The sequence below is a fragment of the Cheilinus undulatus genome, linkage group 4, assembly GCF_018320785.1.
Source record: "Cheilinus undulatus linkage group 4, ASM1832078v1, whole genome shotgun sequence".
Taxonomy (NCBI): domain Eukaryota; kingdom Metazoa; phylum Chordata; class Actinopteri; order Labriformes; family Labridae; genus Cheilinus; species Cheilinus undulatus.
In genome coordinates this window covers 36,003,681-36,017,858 of record NC_054868.1, presented here as the reverse complement: position 1 = coordinate 36,017,858, position 14,178 = coordinate 36,003,681, and the positions used below count along the sequence as shown (strand labels likewise).

Here is a 14,178-nt window from a genome sequence, read left to right as displayed (position 1 = left end):
ACCGAGCAGAGAGCAGGCAGACACACACAATACACGGATCACGAGGAGGAGAGGAAACACCTCACCCCTTTTCGCGATTTCTCCCCCTCCTCTCCTTTTTTCTACCCTTTTTTGGCTTTTTTACGCACTTTCCAACCTTCTTTCTACCGTCACGAGAAAGTCGATAAAATGCTCCTTTTGTTTTGAGAGCTCTGACAAACACACACATATAAACACACACACACACACACACACCCGCGCGCACTGCCCTCCTCCTCCTCCTCCGGCTGCTTGTGCTCGTGCGTCTTTCTCGCGTCTTTTGCGTTATTTCGCGGTGATGTTTCGTTACGCGGACGCGGGCTGGTAGCATCTTTGGGAGCTTTTTTCCTCAACGGGAACCTGGTAGGTGATGCTCACTCTCTCCCCCCCCCTCTCTCTCTCTTTCTCTCTCTCTCTTTCTCCATATTTCCCCGTCCACTTGCATGCGTTTTAACCCCCGTATCCCTGTCCTGATTTGTGCGCATGTGGCTGCCAAGTGATCCCAGCAGCGTCAGATTATTTTTTATAGGATTGTATTTGCACTATTGCGCCGCTCTCTCCTCCTGGGATTATCTGTGCATGACCTTTGATCTGAATGTCCAGCACACAGCAGACTGGGTGTCATTAAAGGCATCGTGGTGCAGCAGCAGCAGAGGCACAATGGTTCGTCATCGGACGTGCTGGCTCTTTTACTTTTCTCTCTCCCTTCTTATTTCTCCCCCTCTTCTCTCTGTGTCTCTCTCCAGCTCCAAGTATTGAACATTTCTGTCTCTCTAAACTTTGTTTACAGGCTGAGAAATCAATGTCCGTGACTTGATTGCCTTTGGGCTGCGTATTTCGCTCCAGGGGTGAATTGATTAAGTAATAATGACCCTGAGGAGGGCTGATCATTAAGCCAAGGAGGTTTTGTTTACTGCCGGTCTGCGGGGTGTTGTGGATGCCACATCGACATTGAACCTGCAGATTTGGATAGGAGGCTGGTTAGGAGGATATTGCTGCACATTTGTGCATTTAAAACTTAAAACAATGCAAATATGGAAAAGAAATGACGTTGGATCTTTGAGTGTATGTTTGGACTTCCTGTAAAGAAACTTGGACAGCTTTGTCTGAATAATTCTGTGCAAATGTTACCTGCTCCAGCATTCACTTCAATATTGAGAGGACTTTAATAAGGCCACCCAGTGTGATCCCTCCACTTCCATGTGTGCATATTCATGTTTTCTTCCTGAGACAGCTGCTGGGTAGCACCATGGAAGTGATTTGAAATGCTTTAGTGTTCCAGCAATGGATCAGCTTTGGCAATTAAGAGAGAAAGCCCAGAAAAAGGTAATGGAAGTAGGGGGAGATGTGTCTAATGGGCTTTTATCTGTGGAAACCAAATCCAGACAGACTGGAGAGAGAGGGAGGAAATGGAGCACCCCCACCACCACCACCACCTATACACACACTGTGATGCACACACATCCTGAGGCAGATGACACCGCCGTCGGTCTGGTCCATGATCTGGATGTGTGGCTATCTGTGCTGTTATTGAGTAAAATGTCATGAATGAGCAGCAGGTGCTCCTAAAAGGCCAGACAGAGTTGTGTTTACATGCATGGACTGCCTTCAATGTTTTGATAAGGTGGGGGGAAAAAAAGGGAAATATTTAACGATGCTCCTCCTGGCACCTAAAGCAGATTATTTCTAAGAGCTTATATCGCAGGCCTCAGGTTAAAGAAATCCATTTGTAGTCTCTGCTGCCATGATCTCAATTCTGGTGAGGCTGAAACTTTTTAAATAGTGGTGTTTTGGGTTGAATACTAAATTTTTGGTGTTTTGATGAAACGTCCCTTTGTGTATTAAAATGTATTTATTCACTCTGTGAAGCTGCTGATTGGACTTCCTTCAAAATCTGTAAGAATACTCTGACAAGACGTCCAAACAATGTTGAAAGAGTGGTATCTTTTGAAGCATGCTAATTCTTCTCCCCATTATAATAATGCCATGTTGGTCTGTCACAGCTATCACGTTATTGTCATAAGAGGGAGATCACTTCTGATTGTTTGTGATAGTTTGGTGTAAAATGCTGGGAGTAAACAAGAAGAGTCTTCAGGAAAAGTTGAATTCTGATGAAATTGAAACCATTTGCCTCTTTTATGTGTAACTGTTGTTTGTTTTTCTGGATTTTAGCTGTGGAGAAGACAAACCAGGATGGTAACACACTGATGGTAACCAGCTTCACTTCCACAAAGGCCGCTGTAACCTCACGCTCTTCTCCCAAACATCGCCCACCTTTCCTCCGCCATGTCTAACATAAACAATGCGCTTTGCATTGAAAACGGACAGAACGCAGACGTGTCTCTCTTACAAAAGGATAATCTCCAGGATGGTGGATTAAGCCAGCTTTTGGATTATAACGCAGAAATGGAAAGGTACAGGTCTTTTGCAAACTTTTATAAAACCAATGGGGCATTTCCACAGACTGCTAAGATTGCCCGCATCACAACGCCCATTTTTCCCAGTGCTAGAATTGGCATGTCCCCGTGGAACTGCGATAACGCCATGCTCTGGGGAAGGAAATCAGCGGCAATAAACCCTAATAGGACCAGCATGCATAGAAATGACTCCCAGAGGCCGGGGAAGCCTGGCGTGCCGCCAGAGACGCTGCAAATGGCAAATAATAATTTCCTCTCTACCTTATCCCCTGAACACTGCAGACCTTTAGCAGGAGAATGCATGAACAAGCTGAAATGCGGCGCTGCTGAAGCAGAGATAATGAATCTCCCAGAACGCGTTGGAACTTTTTCCGCTATCCCGGCTTTAGGGGGCATCTCATTACCTCCCGGGGTCATCGTCATGACAGCCCTTCACTCCCCCGCAGCCTCAGCAGCCGTTACAGACAGTGCGTTTCAAATTGCCAATCTGGCAGACTGCCCACAGAATAATTCCTCGGTATCCAGTGGAAACCCAGCGAAGAAGAAAAGGAAAAGGTGTGGGGTCTGTGCACCCTGCAGGCGGCTAATCAACTGTGGTGTCTGCAGCAGTTGTCGGAACCGCAAAACGGGCCACCAGATCTGCAAATTTAGGAAATGTGAGGAGCTGAAGAAGAAGCCAGGCTCGTCGCTGGAGGTGAGAACCGGGGCTCTGCTTCCCCTTCTTTTGTTATTATCCCCTCGCACTCCAAAGCATTAACCTTTTCATCCAGTCACGTTCTAAGCCCTTGAAAATTGTTTCCATGCCCACCCATGCCTGAACATCCCCCCGGCTTCTCAAATCTGCCTACCCGCCTAGCCTAATTGGCAGTAATTAGGGGTGTTTGTGTGGAGCGCAAGCTGAGCTTGGCTCAGACACCCCTAATTGCTGCCAGTCAGGCTGGGGCTGGAACGCATCCGAACAACCCCGAGCTTGGCTCAGCTCCAAGCAGGGCTGGGAAATGGTTTTCAGCAGAGAGCCATCCCTCTCTGCACCCGGTCATTTTAACCAATTATGGAAACCGTCTCTGGATGGGGAGAATCAATATCCCACCAAGCCTCAGCCTCCGACCACCAAGAGATGCTGAGACTGATGGCAGAGCTGCTGATGGGGTTTCTCAAAACAGCCCCCAAGTTTTTGAGGGGAGGGGGCTTATCCTCTCCCACTGATCCTGTATGGATTGATTTTGCATATACACGAGGGCTGAGATGAAATCATTTTATATCACATTTGTGTCATTATAGCCAATTATGGATCAGTCTGGAGGGTGATGTATATCAGGAGGGTGCACAGGCAGAAAAAGTGCCACTAAGGAGAGAGAAAAACATCTTAAGCAGCAGCTTAATTGACAAGTAGCAAGAGGCTTCATTAGGACACAATCAGAGGCTGTGTTGTTTTTAAAGGTTCATTTTAATTGATTTATTTTGAAGCTGCTGTTTGGTTGTGAAGGGCAGAGGCAGAATATGAATGTTAAGTTGCAGATGTGGTTTTTCTTCACTGTGAAAATTTGAACTTGCTGTCTGACTTTACACAAGTCTCAGTGGATGAGTCACCAACACATGCAACCTGAGGCCGGATCATCTGCTCATTAATTAAACAATTACACAGAGAGGAAACAAGAGGTTAATTACAAAATATTTTCTGATACGCACATGGAAAAAACAGAACATGTGTGGGTCATTTTGTTTATTATGCATGTTTTTACATCAGATTGAATGATTCTTGCTTCAATCTATGATTTTAGTAGTTTTCATCTGATAGTGCTTCTTTTGAGTGATAAGGGCTTTATGAAAGGATCCAAGGGGATTGAGATTACACCTGAATGCAAATATGTGGTCTTGTTTTAAAACTTTTGCTTCATGTGAGATGCTATTACTTATTCATGTGACTCAACTCTTGTTACCTCATGTTTCTTATAATGCAGTTAAACATGGAGGTTTTCTGTTAATCCAGTCCTGCTCTAATTTTGATTATGACAAATTCAAAGTTATACTGCTCTGAGCAAACTTAAGACTCTCAGGGCCTTTTTTTTAATCCTGATTTCAGGTTAGATATTAATCCTTGTGCTGGGAAGTATGTTTTTATGTTGAATGTTTAGTGGATGTCCCTATGTTAACAAGTTTTCAACAGAATATTGTGCTGCCCACTTCCCTCCTTCTTTAAAAAACATGAAAAACATCTCTTGAGAGGCATCCCTAAATGGTTAAGAAACTAATTGAAATAAATACTGATGCTTCTTTATGAAATATAAGAGTAAAACAATAGATTATGTTTATATAGTTGTTTAAATGCCAACCACTCCTATGGGGTTGGATGTTCTACACTTTTATTGATTTTATTAATCAATCATGACTGATATAATTTTTTTTTTTTTGACCAAAAAACACCCTCTTTAATGTCAAAATGTATTTAGTGGATCCTTCTTTGGCTGCAATCACAGCACTGAATCTGTATGGGTAGGTCTCAATCAGGCTTGCACATCTGGACACTGTGATTTACTCCATTCTTCTTTGCAAAACTGCTCAAGCTCTGTTGTGCTGCATGAGGATCAAGCATGAACAGCCCTTTTCAAGTACAACCACAGATACTTTATTGGATTGAGGTCTGGTCTTTGGAACATTCACCTTGCTGTCTTAAAACCATTTCTGTGTAGCTTTTGTTTTATGCTTCAATCGTTGTCTCTCTGGAAAGCAAATCTTCTCCCAAACAATAGTCTTCCTGCACTGGATAAGATTATCCTCCAGGATTTTACCATTTTTTTCTGCATTCATTTTACCCACTACCTTCACAAGCCTGTTGAGAAGCATCCTCAGCATGATGCTGCCACCACTGTGTTTCACAATGGGGATGGTGTGTTTGTGGTGATGTGCAGGGGCTTCTCTTTGCTTCCCCCCCTGTTTTCACTTATTGTGAGACTACTACCACCAATTGGCTGGACCTCTGTTGAACTAGGTCAGTCACTTTAAAGTGAGTGAATATTTGTGCAACCACTAATTTTACATTACATATTTTTTATTTAACTGACATTACATTGTAGAAATCTGTTTTCCCTTTTGCATCATTAAGGTTTTACATATTTTTTTCTCCCAAAAAACAAATTACATTCACCTTTATTGATTTATAAAATCAGTAAAAGGGTAAAACATCCAAGGTGGTAAATATTTTAACAGGGGCTGTATAGATATATGCAGGATATACTTATCAAAGAGATAATAGGTACTACTTTGTCCACAGGGGTCGCCAAAACAACACTGTTCAGAAGTTCCTAATGAGAGCTTTCAGACTCTTTCCTGTGAAAATTAACTTGTCACATCTTTTCCCTTCAGATGCTTTAATACTTAAAAAACACTGAAAAAAAAGTTGGAAACCATTTGAAAAAAGTTGAAAACATAGTGAAAAAAGTGAAAATATTTGCAATATTTCCCCAGCTCAAAGATATCAGTGCAGGTTCTCATACATCCAGGTCATAGTAATATAAAGCTTGATCCACAGGGAGCAGCTGGACTTGGTTAAGGGTCTGGAAGATATTTCAACTCCAAAAGGGTTTTTCAGTTCTGAGCTGAAGATGCCTTTTGGAAAAGAATAGCTCAAAGATAATTAAGCTCCAAGGGGTCCAAATACAAACCAAAATGACATAAAAAGTTTTCCATATAGATTTCTACACTAAGAATTCACTTTATGACAAAAAACCTGTTAAACTGCTCTTTAAACAAATGGCAGCAACCATTGAATTACACATGATCAACACAATGCAACTTCAAACAGAGCATCAGATTACAGAAGAAGTGTAATTGAAGTAACTTCGAACATGCCATGGTCTGAGTATTTCAGATCTACTGGTATTCTCAGCTTCAACAATCTCTAGGTTTACAGAGAAAGGTCAGAAAAAGAGAAAAAATCCAGAGAGTGGTGGTTCTCTGGGTCAAACTGCCTTGTTGAAGGCAGAGGTCAGAGGAGATTGAACAGACTGATTTGAGCTGATAGAAAGGCAGCAATAACTCAAATAAACCTTTGTTGCTACAGCTTTATTGTTCTTAGAAGAACATGACAAGAAGCTGAGGCTACAATTCACATAAGCTGACCTAAATGGACAGTAGATGATTGGATTTTACTGTTGTCTATTGGCATAAACAACAATTAAATCATTTGTCATTCTGATGTGGGTCTGAACTTCAGAACATGATCCTAACCATGTCTACATGCCTTAATGTATTGGTTGCTGCCATGTGACTGAAGTGCAGTTTTTGGACACCAGAAGTGACATTCATGAGCTCATTTAGTGTTGACTGCATATATCATGTACTAGCAGGTGTCCCAAACAGGTGTCCAGGAAGCTGTCCTCACATTCATAATGCATGGGTACACTCACTTTTGGAAAACATCCATTTGCAAAGACAGTTAGAATTACCCAGGGTGTGAACCCCCCCCCCCCCCCCCAAACAAATCCACACTTGCTTTAAAACCTCTCCTCCACTGAGTTGAGTAATTCATATGATGGAGCCGTGTGGCTGTAATTGTTATTTTTGACTCGGCATCTGTAATTACAGGTGCACCTTCTGCTGCGGAAATGGCTTTGGAGTTTAAAGGCATCTCAGAGGTGCGAAGTGTTGCTTATGCTTCCACAAACTTTTATATGAGCTTTAACAGGGACTTCTTCTTCTGTGGTGTTAATGGTTGCTCTGGGTTCAGAGGGATTTGATTGAGAAGTGGGACGAATCAGGTCCTGGAGTCAGTTAAGAAAAGAGAACTTTCTGGCTCTTTCTGTCTCGCACACACAAATGCAAACAAACACACTTGCATCCTCACTCTTACCAAACATTAACAAACAAACAAACAAGATCCGAGTGCACCTTTCGCCTTGGAAGAAGACGATAAGCTACTGGCAGCCGGTTAGATTTGGCTGTCAGTGTTTTCCACATGGGAATCACCCTGAACTAATTATATCTTAAGCAGCGGTGGAAAATGCAAATCAGAATTTTACTCACACCCCTGAAATCGGAGAGCCAATTTAATCTAATACCCCCTTTAATTTAGCGCGCTAATGCAAGGCCCTAGAGAATTGCCCTGTGTCACTGCTGTGCTGTTCTGCTGCAGATCCGTCTCTCTCTCTCGCTCTCTCGCTCTGTGTCTGTGCTGCTCTCAGGCTCCAGGATGGATTAGTCTGGCAAAGGAATCTCATCTAACCTAACATTTCCCAAGCAGTTACCTTTGCATAGCTTGAGCTCCTATAGCTCAAAGGTCCTTCATTAACTTTCAAATGCAGTGGTACATGGGCAGACTGTTTTCACCTCTGTTTACCTCACATGTTTGCCTCGATTCTACTTTTCTTTTTGCAAAGATATTAGAAAAGAATCCTACCCTTGCTGTTTATTCTGTAAATGTAAATGCTTTGATTGCCAGATTGTGTAAAGATCAACCTTTTTGGACTAAAACTCATCATCATGTAGTTTTTAAGGCTGCATTTTGTAATCGTGGATCCATGATCCAACCTGTAATTACAGTTTTGCAGTCTTGTTGAGGGCATCAAATATTTGCATTTCACCTAAAGATGGATTTGATTCTACTCTCTGATTGTGAAATGAAAGCTGTTTGTATGTGGCCTAGTGTGGTGAAAGTTTTGTCTAAAAAACACAAGAATAGTCAGACTTATTTTGATTGCAGTTAAATTGTCAGATCTGCTTGGGAACACCATCTGGGAGAGAAAGCCCAGTGTTATAGAGAACTTTGTATTCAGCATCAAACAAGTGTCTCAATTGTAACATCCTCTTTTAAACTTCTCCAAAAATGGCTTTGAAAAAAGAAAATGTTACAACTGGCGCATATTATACAAGTTTATTCCCTTTCTTTCAATTAAACTTGGCTCATCTGGGAACGAACCCTTAATGACTATGACAGATTTTTGCTCATGGTGACACAAAATCAAATAAAAGAATTTTATGTTGTGTATTTATTATAGCTTTAATAATAGGGGGTTAAGGTTTGTCTCTAGAATAAGTAGGTAAACTGTTTTGTGTGTTGCTCAATGTCATGCACATTGAATTGGGATAAAAACTTTAGGTCGACCAAGTCATTTTATTCAGATTGAAAACAACTTCCACATGCAACCATGGAGAAAACTGATATAACACTTTTGAAAATGGCACAAATGTCTGAAAAATTTGAATACTGTGACAAGAAAGGCAGAATATTATGATATTTCTTTCCTATCTACTGAGAGAGTTCACACTGTGGGAAAAATCATGAAGTTACGATACAATACACTTTTTATACGATACACTTTTATGTAAGTTCAGAAATTCCTCATGTGTTGTAGAGGAAAAAAATCTAGGACCTTTATTAATCATGATTAATAAATATGCTTTATGCTAAATATGTCCCTTTTTGCACACTTTGGTTAATCCACTTCTACGTCTTCCTGCAGCCACAGTGATATAAAATAAGTACAACACTGCTCCATAATGTCTCATTTCCCTTTTAAACAGCCCAGTGAAAAGTGATATCAAACTTTTACTTTTTTACTGCCCTTTATTTTCTTTTCAGTCCATAACAAATTCCTTTTTCTGTGGTTAAGTTTATGTCATGATTTTTGATCTTATTTCTTCTCAAAGTTAAAGCATGTCCGTATCCAAACAGAAAGTCAGTTACACTTAGTTTAAAATGGTAAATTTGTTTGAGCTTGTGTAGCGCTTTTCTAGTCCTCTGCCTATTTTAAGTGCCTTTACACCGCAGATCACACCTACCCATTCACACCCTTGCACCTCATTCACTCCACATCCACACACTGACTGCCGTTTGCTAGGAAGATTAGCCATCAGTTTTAACTAATCTCATTCATACACATCCATACACATTTACACGCCACCGTCAAAGCAGTGGGAGCAAACTGGGGTTGAGCGTGTTGCCCAATGACATATCGACACATGACTGCAGGAGTTGGGATCAAGCCCACAACCTTCCGATTGCGGGCAGACGGACTACCTACTGAGTCACAACAACATACATTTGGTAATTAATCATGATAAGAAATTTTAGTATTGGTAGCCCTAATAATTTTTCATATCTTTAATGGCATGAGGATAAGATTAGTCTCCAGTAGGTGAGTAGTAGTGTCTGTTAATCAATATCAGGAACACTGAGTTAGGGATGGACATTTAAGGTTAGACTAGTCATTTCATTCTTATTGAAAAGAGTCGATAGCTTCATGAAAAAATACAAAAAAAATTAATAGAAAACAACAGAGAGTGGCACAAAATTAAGAAAGTTGACAGATCATCATAGTTCTTTCTGAATGTACACTGTCAACAGTCCATACTGTTCTTGAATGGATATGAAGATTGGAAATTCCTAGCTTGCTGTTTTAAAGGAAAAACAAACAAACCCTGCTATCCTTTAATACCAATGACTTGAAACTGTAGTCAACAACAATGGTTCTCAACTGCTGGGTTAGGACCCAAAAATGGGTCGCATGGCTGTTTTCAGTGTGTCAGAAATGTCAACCTGAAAAAAGAACATTTGCAAAAGCCCATTATGTACGGAAGCCCTGAGCAGACATGCACAACTGTATATTCTCTTACTCCATTTTGCTGTGATAAAGAGTTAATGTTCATTGTTTTGCAAGATCTTGACTTGTTTATTTTATGTTCTTGGGATAGAAAAGCTGTTTGCCAGATAATGTCTTAATCTTTCAAGATCTAGAATAAAACCCAAATCAACATCTTATCAAGTGCAACAGGATAAAATTGAATGTATGGATTTATGCTTTTTAAACATGTTTTTTCTCTTTGTTCAGTCGTTTTTTTCATGTAAGGTTCTAACTGCAACCCTTTTTCATTTGATTTCTTTATGTGGTTAGTTAAAATCCTTTTGAAAGTTTGGTCCTAATTTTTTAATTATTTAAGCGGTGTTTGTGGGACTGAGGCTCATCTAGTTGTGAACTACTGGTTTACCAAAACTGATGCCATACATTCATACTTTTTTATTTTCAAAATGATAACTGATGTTGTTTGTAGCTCAGTTGGTTCTGTCATTGCTTGGAACTGAATCAAAGAATGCAACCATGGACATTAGTGGGCTAAAGTTATTGTATAAAGTATTGAGCAAAGTCTTGAGTGATGTTAGCTATTTGAATACTGAAGGGAGCTTTTTGGGCCAGTCTGCAGTGGTGGTCATCTAGGAAATGCTGTCTCAGACTAACTATAGATCAACCTAGTGACTGACAAACAGCTACTACATACTGGCTTGCAGTCATATCAGCGTGAGTATTTGTGTATTTCCGTGGGTCCTGTGGGGGCTTGGCTTTTATTAGATGTGAGTAAGACAGTTATCTGTTGGTAAAGTTTTTCTTGGCGTTTTCTTTAGCATTACGGTTTCCAAAAAGACTTCATGAACAATAGCATCCATGTGTCCATCTATCTTCTGCTTATCTGGGGCCAGGTTGTGGTGGAAGCAGGCTGAGCTAGTCAGCCCAGACATCCCTCTCCCTAGCAACATTTTCCAATTCTTGAGGGGTTCTGAGGCTTTCTCAGACCAGACGGGATGTAAAACCCCTCCAGCCATTTCTAGGTTTGGCCCAAAAGACCTCCAAAGGGATGCTTCCAGGAGGCATCCTGATCAGATGCTGGATGTCTGAATTCCTCACCTTGTCTCAAAGACCCCGCTTTTTATCCGCTTGTATCCACAATGTCATCTAATGGTCATTATTCAACGCTCATGACCATAGGTGAAGGTTGGAACATAGATAGTCCAGTAAATCGAAGGCTCTTCCAGCTCAGCTTTCAGTACTGCTGATGCTGTACCATCCTGCCCCATTATACCCTCACTCATGGAAAAATAACATGTTTTTAATTAATGAAAGCCTAATAGTCTCTTTTAGTTCAATATTTGTTGAAAGTTGTTGAGTGGCTCTTTTTCTACTGAGGCCATTCATTTCATATGATCAGGGATAATAGTTACTTCATCTAGGAGTTGAAAAGTTTGTGAAGCTGTTATTGTGGTCTGATGTTGAATTAATTTGTTCATGTTACTATTTAACTGCTTTTCATCTCTATTTGCACTCATTTATGCTGCTTTTTGCAACTTGTAACTCATTTTTGCCACATTTTAACCCCTCCCTACTACTTTATCTGGTAATTCTTGCAACTTTTTGCCACTTTTAACCAATTTTTTCACCGCTGTTTAACCGCTTTTCACTGTTTTTGACCCATTTTGGCATTTGTAATCTATTTTTGGCACTTCTAACCCTTTACTAATTTTTTTCCAACCACTTTTGCAACTTTGCTGCCATTTTTTAACCCTTGTTTTAATTTCTTGCCCATTTTTTTCTCATTTAACCATTTTTTTCCACTTTATAAATGCTTTTCACCATTTTCCACCCATGTTTAATCTTTGAAAACCATTTTTGTCCCAGTTTTGCATCTTTTTACCGTATTTTTTTGCCAATTTATGACACTTTTAACCCACTTTTGCCAGTTTTTGCAATTTCATCATTTCCCCCTTATAGTTGTATCAGGTCTTTGTACTTATGTGGGCATCCTTACATTTGTGCACATCATAGCTTATCTTTGCTGTCCAACATTATTTTCCAAATGGTTTTGTCAATGTGCCAATCCACATTATTATTATTATTACTTGAAACAGTAATTCTGTTTTAAGAAAAAGTGTCTACATTTTGACATTTTGAAAAAGGCTATATTGTAATACAGCATATATACAAATGAGCATTCTGTTATTTTGATATAAGTAGTTATTATAGAGGTTAAATATAAAATATGGTTTTCATAAATCAACTTTACAATGGTCCGTGATTTTGTCCCCCTCATGGACACCCTTGCATCTGATCAATCTGAAAAACATTGTTTTTCAGTAGCAAATATTTATGAGCCTATACATTCAATTTGAAATCAAACCAAACTTGTTTATACATGTATAATTTCTTTCTTTTTTTGATCATCGTTGACTCAATAAAAACAGACTCTAACTTAGGGGTTGATTCAGATACATTTCTAAAGCAACATCCTCCCTAAACTCAACCATTTGACAGAAATGTAGCATTCTCATATTGAGTGCCAGCTCAATGGCTTGTTGACTACACTGATGGGAACAATTTGACTCCAACACCAGAGCTGTATTTTACCTTCAGAATGCGCAGAAAAAGCTAAAAATCCTTGAATAAAAACAGCCAAACAAGCTCCTTTAAAACTGAAGCGGTGTGGTGTAGAAAGAGGATGAAAAGGGCAAACGACAGATTTCTTCTTTCAATTAACAAATGTCAAAGGCCAGCATCCATCCTGAGCAGGAAAACAGCATCCTATAGTGTATAAGGACACGTTCTTTCTCTCCCTCTCTTCCTCGCTTCTCTTTGTGCACCGTTGATATGACTACATGAAATGGGCGAGATGAAAAGGTGCCACGGCTGCCTGGAAACCTTTGCTATTGTGATAAAAGACAAGGCCCAAAATGCTAGAAAGCAGGACCTTGAGGAAAATAGCTTGGATTCAGCCCCCTTAATGAGAGCACCGGCGCCAAATACGCCACGGCAGCCAGGTCTAATTTGTTTAAGGTGTGCTCAGAATAGATAAGGACGAATCTGTGGCCTTCACCCCCTCCCCCCAACCTTTGCCTCCCCGGAGATAACACCGAGTGCTGCCAGCCAATCTCCGTGGGCAAAGGAGAGGGGGGCAAGGAAATAAAAAAAAAAAATGGAGAAGAGAAAAAAAAAAAGCCTGAGGGACAGACGGCCTTTAGATCTGCAGATCCCTAACTTACTGGATTTATTCAAGCTTTAAAACTGCAGATTAATTTGGTCGCAGAGGTCTGGAGGAGTGTGAAAAAAAAAAGGAAAAATGAGGCCTGAACGCTGCCACGCGTCTCAACCTAAAGGGCAACCTTAAGCTCCTGTCAAGACAATAGGATTTTGCCATCTGAACCACGATGCAGACCGCTTAATTATACACATCTTCCCTGCGAGCTACCTAAGAGCACAGGCCCCCTTTTTCATTGTCATGCCCTTTTTTTTTCTTCTAGACTGGTCGTGCCGTGTGGATTTTCTGTCAGCTTCCATTTGCACAGAGTAGCTGTCCTCCTCAGGCCTTTTGCTGCGTTCACAGAGGCACAACCGCACGGCACTGTTAAAGAATTCATCGTTTTCACCACCGCCACTAATTAAGGCCAAAGCGTAATCGGAGGCGTCTGGACGGTGGCCTTACATTATGTGGTCTGTCGCCTCCTCTGCCCCTGTTTGATTTAACATCCCTGGTTCAGTGGCGAGAGAGAACTCATTGTCATTGGCTTTATTATGGTGTAAGGAAGGCGAGCAAGAGAGACAGAGGGAAAGAGAGAGACAGAGATGTGGGGGGTGGGAAGCAGCCCAGTGGAGGGTGGACAGCGTGAAAGAGCAGGTGCGGGAGGACGTTAATGTGTGGCACTTTAAATTTTAAACAGATGAGAATAAATAATTGATGCTGACTCCGGCTGAGAAGTTAAAAGGTATCTCGTCATTACTGAGAGCCTGTATGAAAAAGTGTGAGAGAAAAGTCATCGAAAAGCCAGGGCATCATAGGATTGCAATGGGTATTGTGACAAACTGTTGTTTTTTTTCCTCAAAGAATTATCTTTATTGTAATTTCTATGCATATTGTATGTGTGAGTGCTAATGCAGCAGTTGAATACTCAGAGTACATTGTCCTGTATGGATTCATTACCATTATC

The 14,178-nt window shown here is 40.7% G+C and overlaps 1 protein-coding gene across 1 annotated transcript in view; it reads left to right on the top strand.

Annotated features, from left to right (window-relative positions):
- The first annotated feature begins 2,304 nt into the window (after positions 1-2,304).
- Positions 2,305-14,178, top strand: part of cxxc4 (CXXC finger 4) — a 44,746-nt gene continuing 32,872 nt past the window's right edge. The window contains exon 1 of the mRNA XM_041786261.1: positions 2,305-3,129. Coding sequence (XP_041642195.1) covers positions 2,305-3,129 — 825 coding nt within the window. The remainder of the gene's footprint in view (positions 3,130-14,178) is intronic.